Source organism: Coenobita brevimanus, chromosome 28 (genome assembly GCF_032717465.1).
Source record: "Coenobita brevimanus isolate Jiangsu-jjx chromosome 28, ASM3271746v2, whole genome shotgun sequence".
In the NCBI taxonomy this organism is placed as follows: domain Eukaryota; kingdom Metazoa; phylum Arthropoda; class Malacostraca; order Decapoda; family Coenobitidae; genus Coenobita; species Coenobita brevimanus.
This window is the reverse complement of record NC_136981.1, coordinates 37,491,052-37,505,345: the sequence shown is the minus strand read 5'-3', so window position 1 is coordinate 37,505,345 and position 14,294 is coordinate 37,491,052. Positions and strand designations below refer to the sequence as shown.

The 14,294-nt window shown below is 47.4% G+C and overlaps 1 protein-coding gene across 1 annotated transcript in view; it reads left to right on the top strand.

Annotated features, from left to right (window-relative positions):
• Positions 1-14,294, top strand: part of hig (locomotion-related protein hikaru genki) — a 65,526-nt gene that overhangs the window by 8,601 nt on the left and 42,631 nt on the right. The window contains exon 2 of the mRNA XM_080268515.1: positions 5,926-6,031. Within this exon, the coding sequence (XP_080124641.1) occupies positions 5,932-6,031 (100 nt within the window). The 5' untranslated portion in view covers positions 5,926-5,931. The remainder of the gene's footprint in view (positions 1-5,925; positions 6,032-14,294) is intronic.

Genomic DNA, 14,294 nt, shown 5'->3' with positions numbered 1-14,294 from the left:
ATACGGTCTGTGGATGTGATAGGAAGCGTTAGGTGAAACACACTGAAGTGGTTTGGCCATGTGGAGAGGATGGAGAATGAGGAACTGACGAGGAGAGTGTATGTAAGTGAGGTGGAGGGGGAGAGAGGGAGGGGGAGGCCAAGGATGAGATGAAGGGATGGAGTGGAGAGGTATATGAGGGAGGGGGGTGTGAGCTGGGAGCAGGGCAGTGAAATGGCGGGGGACAGGGCGACGTGGAGGCGATTTGTTTGTGGCCACCTTGTATGGGATTAAGGCGTCTGGCAATAGATAGATAGACAGACAGATAGTTCTTGATAGATTGCCACCATGCTACGTTTGTCATGCCTTGAACATCATCGTGTCTTAAGGATGCTGGAGGGTGGCATGGCGTGACGTGAGGTAGTCTGTAGAATGAGTTATCGTCATTCAGGGACTGTCAGGCTCATCCAGAAGCATCATGAAACAGGCTCAGTTGACGACCGATAGCGTCCTGGAACAATGCGTCACAACACAACGTCAAGACCACCACATACGGTTGCTGTATCTCCAGGACAGATTCCGGTCGGCAGTATAAACAGCACGTGAGAGTCCTGCTCGACGTAATCATCTGTTAAGAAGGTCCACCGTACATGGCGACTGTTATCTTTTGGCTTAAACGCACATAGACTCGTAAGGGGTTCCTCTCGCTTGCCCGCCGTCGGAACAGACTAAAATAGTGTAGCCAGCATGAACGTGGGACCAGAAGGCAGTGGAATGCTGTTTTGTTCAATGACGAATGCCGTTTCTGTGTGGATCACTCTGACGGGCATCTTCGTGTCTGGAGGCGATTTAATGAAGGTTATGCTATCTGTTGTGTGAGGCAGGGTAACCACTGGGGCGGACCCGGCATCATGGCATGGACAGGTGTCTCAGCCGACCACAAAACACCTGTAGTGATCATCGAAGGCAACGTGACGGCTACAGGATACGTCGACAATGTTCTTAGGCCCCATGTGATCCCGCTTCAACGCGACCATCCCGCTGAAACAACTCTGCAACAAGACAACGCCCTTCCACATGCTGCTCGTGTCACAAATGAGTTACTGCGGGCTGAGAATGTGAACAGATTGCCATGGCCTGCCCTCCCACCTGATTTACACCCACTCGAACCTGTGTGGGATTATCCAAAGATGCGCCTATCGTCCCCTGACCCCAGACCACAAAATAAATGATCAAGGCAGTGCAAGAAGGGTGGGAGAGGCTTCCACAGTACACTACCACACACTATTACACACTGCTACACACCACTACACACTTCTACACACCACTACACACTGCCACACACTACAACACACCACTACACACTGCCACACACTACAACACACCGCTACACACTACCTGAACTAGCAGCCAGTATGAGGGATTGAATTACATCTTGCCTGGCTGCAGATGGTGACCACACACTATTCATACTGACCCACGTAGTATGAAAGTGTCTATCTAGAGTGCAAATAAAAAGGGCATTGATGACTGTGCAATTAATTTAGTTCTATTGATGCGTTTCATTGACTCACAGTGGACATACAGCTTCTCTTGGGGTGCAGTTCTGTCTGTTACATACCACTATACTCCTTTCACTTTAACTTGGCCCGGATTTTCATTCCTGTGGGGTAAATTCAACGTTACAGTGGCAATACTACGGCTCCACATCCTTGCCGTAGCACTTCTTCGTGACTAGGATCGTTATTCTGGTGTTAATCTAGTGTTACGACTCGACATTCAAGATGGAGGGATTGAAATTTTTTAGTCCATATGCATATACCAGTGAGTACATACACCAATACCAATACACCAATAACAATACATACACCAATACATACACCAATACCAATACATACACCAATACATACACCAATACCAATACATACACCAATACATACACCAATACATACACCAATACCAATACATACACCAATACCAATACATACACCAATACCAATACATACACCAATACCAATACATACACCAATACCAATACATACACCAATACCAATACATACACCAATACCAATACATACACCAATACCAATACATACACCAATACCAATACACCAATACCAATACATACACCAATACCAATACATACACCAATACCAATACATACACCAATACCAATACATACACCAATACCAACAGACCAATACCAATACATACACCAATACCAATACACCAATACCAATACATACACCAATACCAATACATACACCAATACCAATACATACACCAATACCAATACATACACCAATACCAATACACCAATACCAATACATACACCAATACCAATACATACACCAATACCAATACACCAATACCAATACATACACCAATACCAATACACCAATACCAATACACCAATACCAATACATACACCAATACCAATACATACACCAATACCAATACATACACCAATACCAATACATACACCAATACCAATACATACACCAATATCAATACATACACCAATACCAATACATACACCAATACCAATACATACACCAATACCAATACATACACCATTACCAATACATACACCAATACCAATACATACACCAATACCAATACATACACCAATACCAATACATACACCAATACCAATACACCAATACCAATACACCAATACCAATACATACACCAATACCAATACATACACCAATACCAATACATACACCAATACCAATACATACACCAATACCAATACATACACCAATACCAATACATACACCAATACCAATACACCAATACCAATACATACACCAATACCAATACATACACCAATACCAATACACCAATACCAATACACCAATACCAATACATACACCAGTACCAATACATACACCAATACCAATACATACACCAGTACCAATACATACACCAATACCAGTACACCAATACCAACACCAATCCATATACCAGTCCACTACATCACAGTCTGGTACGTATCTATATAACGATGCTTTGTATATATTTCGGAATTCTACGCTTTAAGTGGCACGATTCACTCTCTCTCTCTCTCTCTACCTACCTACCTATCTATCTATCTATCTATCTATCTCTGCGTATCTCTACCTCTCATTCTGTGTTCATGTGTCTCTCTCTCCTTATCTACCTGTCTGTTTGTTTACCGATATAACTCTCTTTCTCTCTCTCTCTCTCTCTCTCTCTCTCTCTCTCTCTCTCTCTCTCTCTCTCTCTCTCTCACTGCCCCAGGGGAACCCAGAGGGCGCCGTAACTCCCTCTCCGCCTCGCCGATAACCCAGCGCGTCATTATGGGGCTGCCACTCACGCCCACTTTACTGCTTCACACTATATTTACCACTCTCTCTATTTCCACTCTCTCACTCTCTCTATTTTGCACGGGGCTTGTAACTCCTGACGCCTGGCACTACCTCTCCGTCGTCCACTTCCCCGGGAGAGACGTGGAGGGGCGCCACCTGTTCTATCACCACTTTTTGCTTGTGTGTGTGTGTGTGTGTGTGTGTGTGTGTGTGTGTGTGTGTGTGTGTGTGTGTGTGTGTGTGTCTGTATGCAAAATATCTCGAAAAATTGCAATGGGATTTCAGCGAGATTTGGTGGCTAGGTGGGCAGTGGGTCAAGGAAGAGCTGATTAGATTTTTGTGTGTCTGCGAGCAATATATCTCAGAAAGTTGCAATCCGATTTCAGTAAGATTGGGTGGATATCTGCCTGGTGGGTCAAGGAAGAGTTGATTAGGTGCTGAGGTGAATCCGGACAAGGATGTAGGAAATAACAAATTATTTTTGTTTTGGCGTTAGTGGAGGTAAACGCTCTCTGAAACAGTGAAACAGGGCTGACCAAGACCGTAGAATTACCTGACTGTGTGTGACCGTAAAATTATTCGTCTGCTAAGGAGAAAGAGTTACAGATGTGATTCATAGATTGTATTGATGTTGGTGGAGGTATGGACTCTCTGAAGACTCCAGTTTAATATCAGTTGTGTGGTTTTATACTGCCTGGTATTGGGAGAGAGAGAGAGAGAGAGAGAGAGAGAGAGAGAGAGAGAGAGAGAGCGTGTCTGTCTTGCATAAATGGTGTTTGCGTGGAGGGGAGGCTACGTTATACAGTATGGTGAGTTTTGAGTTGATAAAAAAATTTAATGAATGAAATGTATGACAAGCAGAGAGAACACCAACTCTAGTTCACAGAGGAGTAGAGTTATTGGGACTCTGCTTAGCGTGACGGTCGGGTCGGGTCGGGTCGGGTCGGTTAGGGTCAGGTCGGATCGGTTAGGGTCAGGCCGGTTCGGGTAGGGTCAGGTCGGGTCGGGTAGGGTCAGGTCGGGTCGGGTCGGCTCAGGTCGGTTCGGGTAGGGTCGGGTCGGGTTGCTCATTTCCAAACTTAACTGAGAGAAATCATCGCTCGCTCGCTTCGCTCGCCCGTAATTATGCAAGGAGTGGGTGATGTAGATCTGCCAAATTACCTGCTCGTCGCTGTCATCAATGCACTAACAGGCATCAACGTAATTCAGTCACACTAATCAGCCGTGCGTCATGTTTCCAGGGCTAAGTTAATTGCCCACCGGTGCTACGTCAAATGTCCTCTGCCCCAGTGGTGGAAGGTGGGGGCGACCATCATCCACTCATTTGATGTAGTGCTGCCTACTTTTTCCTTATGTCAGATTCTTTTCCTGTGCCTGCCCTCTTCAATTCCTCTTTCCATCATCCACTCACTTGATGTAGTGCTACTTACTTCGTCCTTCATGTCTCATTCTTTTTCTGTGTCTGCTCCCCTCTATTCCTTTTTTCATCATCCACTCACTTGATGTAATGCTACCTACTTCTTCCTCCATCATTCTTTTTCTGTGCCTACTCTCCTCTCCTCCTCTCTAATCCTTCATGTCACTTATTATTCTCCTTTCCACTTCAGGTGACTCCACACTGAGTGACAAGCGTAATAGTTTCTTGTAACCCAGGAAACCACTTACAGCGCTGGGTGGTAACCATATAACCAGATATCGGGAAGGTATGGAGCCTGCTATGGTGCCCCTGCTAACTTGCGGCGTCCATCCAGGAACCAAATCACACTTTTCCTTAGCGAGGTGCTGTCAGTCACCAGGGAGCATAAATTCATTGCACGGGATGGGCCTGCAGGGGTGGTAGCTTGCATGCAGTTGATGGGTCTGCTCAACAAGACAGCAAAACAACTCCTTGCACTATATCCTCTCCATTTCCATCCCTACTCATCACACTGCCTAAATATTTATAGACAAACAACTTTTCCCATTCCAAATAATTCTAAGAGAGAGAGAGAGAGAGAGAGAGAGAGAGAGAGAGAGAGAGAGAGAGAGAGAGAGAGAGAGAGAGAGAGAGAGAAAGAAAGAGAGAGAGAGAGAGAGAGAGAGAGCGTCTGTCTTGCATAAGTGGTGTGTGTGTGTGTGTGTGTGTGTGTGTGTGTGTGTGTGTGTGTGTGTGTGTGTGTGTGTGTGTGTGTGTACCCGTTGCGTGCGTGTAGTGTCAGTGTGATGGGTGAGGCAGGGTCAGGTAGGGAGGGGAGCGCCATACCTCACCTGCCTAACCCTTCCTGCCTCACCCTCACCCATCACCTCATAACACGGCAGGTAATGGACACACACACACACACACACACACACACACACACACACACACACACACACACCAACCCATACAACTCCCTCCCCTTCCCCCTCTCTCACGAACAAACACACATACACACACACACACACACACACACACACACACACACACACACACACACACACACACACACACACACGCACACTTTATCACTCTGCTTACACTTTTTCTGTACTTACTCTATGCTGCCTCTCCCTACCCATCACCACCACCACCACTACTACTATTACTACTTCTACTACTACTACTACTACTCCCCTCCTTCTACCCCTACAGGAGGTCATGTTTTTGGGTGTGGTGGGCCCCTACGACGAGAAGAGAGTGTGCAAGATCAAGTGTGTGTCAGGTCGCTGGGTGGGTCCACTCTGCTCCCTTCAACATGGTGAGTCGGATCAATTTTCGTGTAACATTTCACCTCTTCTGCTTCTTCCTCTCCTCTGCTGGCTAGTATTTCACCTCTTCTGCCTTCCTCTGCTTCTTCCCCTCCTCTGCCGGCTAATATATCACCTCCTCTGCTTCTCACTTTCCTCTGCTGGCTAATACTTCACCTCCTCTGCCTCTCACTTTCCTCTGCTGGCTAATATTTCACCTCTTCTGCTTCTTCCTCTCCTCTGCTGGCTAGTATTTCACCTCTTCTGCTTCTCACTTTCCTCTGCTGGCTAATATTTCACCTCCTCTGCATTTTCCTCTCCTCTGCTGGCTAATATTTCACCTCCTCTGCCTCTCACTTTCCTCTGCTGGCTAATATTTCACCTCTTCTGCTTTCCCCCTCCTCTGCTGACTAATATTTCACCTCCTCTGCCTCTCACTTTCCTCTGCTGGCTAATATTTCACCTCCTCTGCCTCTCACTTTCCTCTGCTGGCTAATATTTCACCTCCTCTGCCTCTCACTTTCCTCTGCTGGCTAATATTTCACCTCCTCTGCTTGTCACTTTCCTCTGCTGGCTAATATTTCACCTCCTCTGCCTCTCACTTTCCTCTGCTGGCTAACATTTCACCTCCTCTGCTTGTCACTTTCCTCTGCTGGCTAATATTTCACCTCTTCTGCTTCTCACTTTCCTCTGTTGGCTAATATATTTAAGACTGATAGATAGATAGATAGATAGATACATAGAGAGAGAGAGAGAGATAGAGAGAGAGAGATAGAGAGAGAGAGAGAGAGAGAGAGAGAGAGAGAGAGAGAGAGAGAGAGAGAGAGAGAGAGAGAGAGTTAAAAATGAAAAAAAGACGTGATTAAGGAAGTTTGATGGAAGTTAGTGGATAGAATAGTGGTAGTAGTAGTAGTAGTAGTAGTAGTAGTAGTAGTGGTGGTGGTGGTGGTGGTAATAATAATAGTAGTAGTAGTAGTAGTAGTAGTAGTAGTATATAAATCTGATCGAGTATCATTAAATATAGCGAGTGAGAGAGTGAGCTAATTCACTTACTCTCGATCTCGGGCAGCACCTTACCAAATACGTGAAAGCCAGCGTGGAAATAAGCACAGATCCATTACCTGATGAAGCAATGATGATGATGATGATGATGATGGTGATGATGATGATGGTGATGATGATGATGATGATGATGATGATGATGATGATGGTGATGATGATGATGGTGATGGTGATGATGATGATGATGATGATGGTGATGATGATGATAATGACGATGATGATGATGATGGTGATGATGATGATGATGAGTGAAAGAGGTGGAAGAGGCCTCAGTTAATTGCCCAGGTGACCTACTCAGCCACCTGTTCCCTTCTAATTGCCCCTTCCATCGTAATTACCTGGTTAATGATGGGGTACTGAGAGCAGTCAAATATGTAAATTACTAGACACGGTATATTGCGTTAGAGAGAGAGAGAGAGAGAGAGAGAGAGAGAGAGAGAGAGAGAGAGAGAGAGAGAGAGAGAGAGAGAGAGTGTGATGTGTGTGTGTGTGTGTGTGAGAGAGAGAGAGAGAGAGAGAGAGAGAGAGAGAGAGAGAGAGAGAGAGAGAACCACATAAGTATGAAAAAGACAATAAGCAACACAAAAGAGTCTCCGAAGGTCCAAACTGTAGAATAAATCGCAAAGGATCACGTGCAACGAAGCCTCCCGTATCATCAAACAAACTAATCTTGGAAGAGACATTTAGATTAGGCAGAGAGTGGCTGACCCCCCCTACCCCCCCTCTCCCTCTCCCTCCCCCTCCCCCCCTTCCTCCCTCTCCCTCCCCCTCCCTCCCTCTCCCTCCCCCTCCCTCCCCCTTCCTCCCTCTCCCTCCCCCTCCCTCCCTCTCCCTCCCCCTCCCTCCCTCTCCCTTCCCCTCCTTCCCCCTCCCTCCCCTTCCCTCCCCCGTACCGTCACATCCCCCCTTCCCCCTCCCCCACCCCTATGTCTGCCCCCCTCATCATCATCATCGTCATCATCGTCATCATCATCATCATCATTACCATCATCATCATCATCATCCCCCCTCCTACCCCCTCCCTGCCCCCCCTACCTCTCCCCTCCCCTCCCCATCCCCTCATCCCTCCCCCTTTCTCTCACCCCCTCCTCTCTCTCTCTCTTCCACCTCACCCTCCCATTCCTACGCACACTCACTCTTTCTGTCATCTCTCTCTCCCTCTCTCTCTCTCTCTCTCTCTCATCAAGGCAGGCTCAGGTGAGGGGCAAGGGACTAGATCAAGGAAAGGAGATGTCTGGGAAATGAGAGAAATGACAGGCCGGGAGATGACGATGGGAAATGACAGGGTGAAGGATGATAGGATGTGAGAGAGAGAGAGAGAGAGAGAGAGAGAGAGAGAGAGAGAGAGAGAGAGAGAGAGAGAGAAGATGAGCGCCAGGGAGATGAGAGGGAGGGAAATGAAAGGAGCCGGATTGAAAGACTGTCACAGGAGGAAGGAAAATATAATCACAGAAGAGGTCACAGAAAGGCCACGAAAAAGGTCATATAAGGTCACGAAAAGGTCATATAAGGTCACGAAAAAGGTCAGATTAGGTCACGAGAAAGGTCACGGAAAAGGTCACGAAAAGGTCATATAAGGTCACGAAAAGTCACATAAGGTCACGAGAAAGATCATATAAGGTCACGAAAGAGGTCATAGAAAAGGTCACGAAAAAGGTAAAAACAGGTCACGAAAAATGTCGAATGAAGTCACGAAAAAGGTCACATAAGGTCACGAGAATCCCGGACAGGTCAAGTAAGAGGTTGAGAAAATAATAGGAGAGAGAGAGAGAGAGAGAGAGAGAGAGAGAAATGACAAAAAAGTCACACACACACACACACACACACACACACACACACACACACACACACACACACACAATACTACAGGAAAAGGTAAAAAAAAATAAAATCCTAAAATAGGTCACAGAAATTTTAAAAACGAGGTCACAGAGAAAGAAAAAAGGGTCATAAGAGCAAAAAAAATTATTGAAAAAAAATCATGTCAAAAAAAGGTCATGGAAATATATTTAAAAAAATTCCTCCCCCCTCAAAAAAAAAAAAAAAATAGGTGACAAAAAAATCGAAAAGAAAAATCCAAAAAAAGGTCACCCAAAATTTTCAAAAACTGGGTCAGGAAAAAAATCATGGGAATCCAAAAATAAGAGGTCAAAAGAATCGTAAAATAAAAATATACTAGAAAAAGGTCAGGAAATTCCCAAGGCAGGGAAGAAAGGTTGCTGGTTCCTTGAAAGCAGTGATATGAAACAGGGAAGTGAGCATGGAAGTGAAAAAGTTACTACATGACAGTATTGTGATACCAACTCCAACGTATGGAAGTGAAGCTTGGACGTTGTTGGAAGGACACAAGTCAAGAGCGAGAGCAGTGGAAATGAGTTATTTAAGAGGAGCCTGTGGAGTCACGTGGAGAGACAGGCTGACGAATGAGGATATAAAGGAGCGTTGTGGTGTTGATGTGGATGTGATAGGAAGCGTTATGAGGAACACACTGAGGTGGTTTGGCCATGTGGAGAGGATGGAGGATGAAAGACTGACGAAGAGAGCGTATGTAAGTGAGGTGGAGGGGGGAAGAGGGAGGGGGAGGCCGAGGATGAGATGGAGAGATGGGGTGGAGAGGTATATGAGAGAGGGGGGTGTGAGTTGGGAGCAGGGCAGTGAAGGCAGTGAAATGGCGGAGGACAGGGCGACGTGGAGGCGATTTGTTTGTGGCCACCCCAAACGGGATTGAGGCGTCTGGCAATAGACAGATAGATAGAAATTCCCAAAAAAGGTCAAACAAGGTCATAGAAAATATAAAGACAAGATGATGATGATGATGATGATGATGATGATGATGATGATGATGATGATGATGATGATGATGATAGAGAGAGAGAGAGAGAGGTGGAGGGAGGATCTGAGAGAGGAGCGAGGGGGGTGAGGGAGTGAAGCAGCCCCTCTCTCTCTCTCTCTCTCTCTCTCTCTCTCTCTCTAACATAACCAGAGACAACACGGCGGGAATCACTTTTATGTGGTGTTGTGGCGGTGTGTGTGTGTGTGTGTGTGTGTGTGTGTGTGTGTGTGTGTGTGTGTGTGTGTGTGTGTGTGTGAGAACAGTGTGTGTGTAGGGGATGTTCCGTGTGTGTGTGTGTGTGTGTGTGTGTGTGTGTGTGTGTGTGTGTGTGTGTGTGTGTGTGTGTGTGTGTGTGTGTGTGTGTGTGTGTGTGTGTGTGTGTGTAGGACCTAAGGAGGGTAAATGGAGCGAAGAGATAAAAGGAAAAGTTAAAGAAGCTTGGAGGCTTTAGGAGGGAGGGAAGGAAGGAAGGAAGGAAGGAAGGAAGGAAGGAAGGAAGAATGGAAGGAAGGAAGGAAGGAAGAATGGAAGGAAGGAAGGAAGGAAGGAAGAATGGAAGGAAGGAAGAATGGAAGGAAGGTAGGAAGGAAGGAAGAATGGAAGGAAGGAAGGAAGAATGGAAGGAAGGAAGGAAGGAAGAATGGAAGGAAGGAAGGAAGGAAGAATGGAAGGAAGGAAGGAAGGAAGGAAGGAAGGAAGGAAAGAAGGAAGGAAGGAAGGACGGAAGACAGGGAGGGAGGGAGGGAAGGAAGGAAGGAAGGAAGGAAGGAAGGAAGGAAGGAAAGAAGGAAGGAAGGAAGGGAAGGAAGGAAGGAAGGAAGAAATGAAGGAAGGAAGGAAGGAAGGAAGGAAGGAAGGAAGGAAAGAAGGGAGGGAGGGACGGAAGGAGGGAAGGAAGGAAGGAAGGAGGGAAGGAAGGATGGGAGGGAGGGAGAGAGGTCAGGAAGGAAGGAAGGAAGGAAGGAAGGAAAGTAAGGAGGGAGAAGGAAAGGGAGGGAAGTGAAAGAGAAAGGGTGAGAGGGGAGGAAGGGGAAGGAAGAAAGGATGGAAGGAGGGAGGGAAGGAAGGACGGGAAGAGGAGGGAAGGAAGGGGTTTTATTGAGAGAGAGAGAGAGAGAGAGAGAGTAAATGGAGAGAAAACTGGAGGAATAATAATGAAGGAACGGAGACAGGAGGGAAGGAGGAAAGGAAGGAGGGAGGGAGGGAGGGAGGGAGGAAGAGAGGGAGGGAGGGAAGGAAGGAAGGAGGGAGGGAAGGAGGGAGGTATGGAAGGACAGAGGGAGGGAGGGAGGGAGGGAGGGAGGGAGGAAGAGGAGGAAGGAGGGAGGGAAGGAGGGAGGGAGGGAGGGAAGGAAGGAGGGAGGGGGCAAGGAAGGAAGGAAGGAGGAAAGGAAGGAGGGAGGGAAGGAAGAAAGGAAGGAGGGAGGGGAGGAAGGAAGGAGGCGAGGAAGAAGCTAGGGAAGGAGGGAAGGAAGGAAGGAGGGAGGGAAGGAGGGAAGGAAAGAAGGAGGGAAGGAAGGAAGGAAGGAAGGAGGGAAGAAAGAAGGGAGGGGAGGAAGGAGCGATAGAAGAAGGGAGGGAAGGAAGAAGGGAAGGAAGAAGGGAGGGAACGAGGAGGGAGGGAAGGAAGGAGAGAGGAAAGGAAAGAGGGAAGGAAGGAAGGAAGAAAGGAAGGAAGAAAGGAAGGAGGCGAGGAAGAAGCGAGGGAAGGAGGGAAGGAAGGAAGGAGGGAGGGAAGGAAAGAGGGAAGGAAGGAAGGAGGGAGGGAAGGAAAGAGGGATGGAAGGAAGGAGGGAGGGGAGAAAGGAGCGATAGAAGAAGGGAGAGAAGGAAGAAGGGAGGGAACGAAGAGGGAGGGAAGGAAGGAGAGAGGAAAGGAAAGAGGGAAGGAAGGAAGGAAGGAGGGAGGGAATGAAGGAAGGGGGAGGGGAGGAAGAAGGGAGGGAAGGAAGGAGGTGAGAGAAGGGAGAGAGAGAGAAAAATAAAAGAGAAAGAGAGGAGGCGAAAAAGAGAGGAGAGGCGAGGTGGAGGGAGAATTGGAGAGTGGATGGAAGGAAAGGAAAAATGCAGGCGTGAGGAGAGGAGAGGAGAGGAGAGGACAGGAGAGGAGAGGAGAGGAGAGAAGAGGACAGGAGAGGAGAGGAGAGGACAGGAGAGGAGAGGACAGGAGAAAAGAGAAGAAGACAGGAGAGGAGAGGAGAGGAGGATGAATTGAGAAGAGGAGGTGAGAGAAGAGAGGAGAAGAGAAGAGAAGAAAAGAGGAGAGGAGAGGAGAGGAGAGAGAGGAGAAAGAGAAGAGGAGAGGAGAGGAGAGGATAAGAGAGGAGAGAAGAGGAAAGGAGAGGAGAGGAGAGGAAAGGAGAGGAGAGGAGAGGAAAGGAGAGGAGAGGAGAGGAGAGGAAAGGAGAGGAGAAGAGAAGAGAAGAGAGGAGAGGAGAGGAGAGGAGAGAGGCGAGAGGAAGAGCAGAGAAGAAGAATGGAAACAGGAAATAATGGAGAGAGAGAGAGAGAGAGAGAGAGAGAGAGAGAGAGAGAGAGAGAGAGAGAGAGAGAGAGAGAGAGAGAGAGAGAGAGAGAGAGAGAGAGAGAGAGAGAGAGAGAGAGAGAGAGAGAGAGAGAGAGAGAGAGAGAGAGAATTGGAGCGAATATTACAAAATCCCAACCAATTTTTCGCTTCAAGGGCCATCCGTTCACTTAAGATTGTGGTGAGTTGTGAGTGGTGAGGGTGAGTGGTGAGGGTGAGTGGTGAGTGGTTAGGGTGAGTGGTGAGGGTGAGTGGTGAGGGTGAGTGATGAGTGGTGAGGGTGAGTGGTGAGTGGTTAGGGTGAGTGGTGAGTGGTGAGGGTGAGTGGTGAGGGTGAGTGGTGAGTGGTGAGGGTGAGTGGTGAGGGTGAGTGATGGGTGGTGAGGGTGAGTGGTGAGTGACTTCCTCATGTGTCAGTCTGTCTCTCCATGTAACTCCACATCCACACCAACACCACAACGCACCTCCAATATATTACCAATAAATGCCTGGAATCGAACCCGTGACTCCCAGGTGAGCGCCAGGCAGCATACCACTACACCACGACCAGGCAAAAGGTATATAACATTGTCACCATCTTGTAACCACTGTCCCCCCCCCCCCTGGCACTCGGGCTAGTAGATGCTTTTTAATCTATCCCAAGCACTTATGGCAAGTCGGAATGGCTGGATGATTTTTCCTGTGTACGGTGCAGGTGTCTCTCTTAATTCTGTCTGTCTCTCCACGTAACTCCACACCCACATCCACACCACAACGCTCCTTCACGTGCTCATTTGTCTGTCTGTCTCTCCATGTAACTCCACGTCAACACCACAACGCTCCTTCACTTCCTCCTTTGTCTGTCTGTCTCTCCACGTAATTCCACATCCACATCAACACCACAACGCTCCTTCACTTCCTCATCTGTCTGCCTCTCCATGTAACTCCACATCAACACCACAACTCACCGTCACTTCCTCGTTTGCGGTACCAAAATGGAATTCGTGTCGCGTTTAGTAGGCTGTGTGTGTGACGTCCGCTGGTCCAGAAAATGACATTCTGGAAAACTGGACGCCCCTCTGGACCTGGACCCTGGAACCTGGACCCAATATTTCCACCACAAAAGGGCGGTCCACGTCAGTCACTCTTCAACCTTCACTCTGCAAATTGAGTCCGTAACGCCACTCTCTCTCTCTCTCCCTCCCTCCCTCTCTCTCTCTCTCTCTCTCTCACACACACACACACACACACACACGCACGCAAGGCCACCGCACTTTCATATGCAGCCTACTGGACTGTCTTTGATCTGTGCCGATACATATATATAAATCTGTCAGTGTGTGTGTGTGTGTGTGTGTGTGTGTGTGTGTGTGTGTGTGTGTGTGTGTGTGTGTGTGTGTGTGTGTGTGTGTGTGTGTGTGTGTGTGTGTGTGTGTGTCTAAAAGCACTGACCATCTCTTCACACTACCAAATAACGATGGCAGAAAAACACAGCAATACGGCTCCACATCCTTTCCATGGCACTTCTTCGTGACTAGCATCATATTCTAGCGTAAGTCTCTATAAACCAGCCACTCAGGACGGAGAGAGAGATCAATTTTAGGCCAAGTTAGGGTGAAAGGAGTATAGGTGACGAATTTCCCATCCTTGTAATTCAGTATTAGTTTATGTGTCAGTAAAGGAAATCAGTCTTGTATTATTTAATTCTTGTAAAGGTAAATTAATAAGAAAAATCATATCTATCTATTTGTCTGTCTATCTGTCTGTCTGTCTGTCTATCTGTCTATCTAGGTAATTTTATAAGATGGTAGGGTAGGGAGAGGACGTTAATGTATCATGTTCTGTGTGTGTGTGTGTGTGTGTGTGTGTGTGTGTG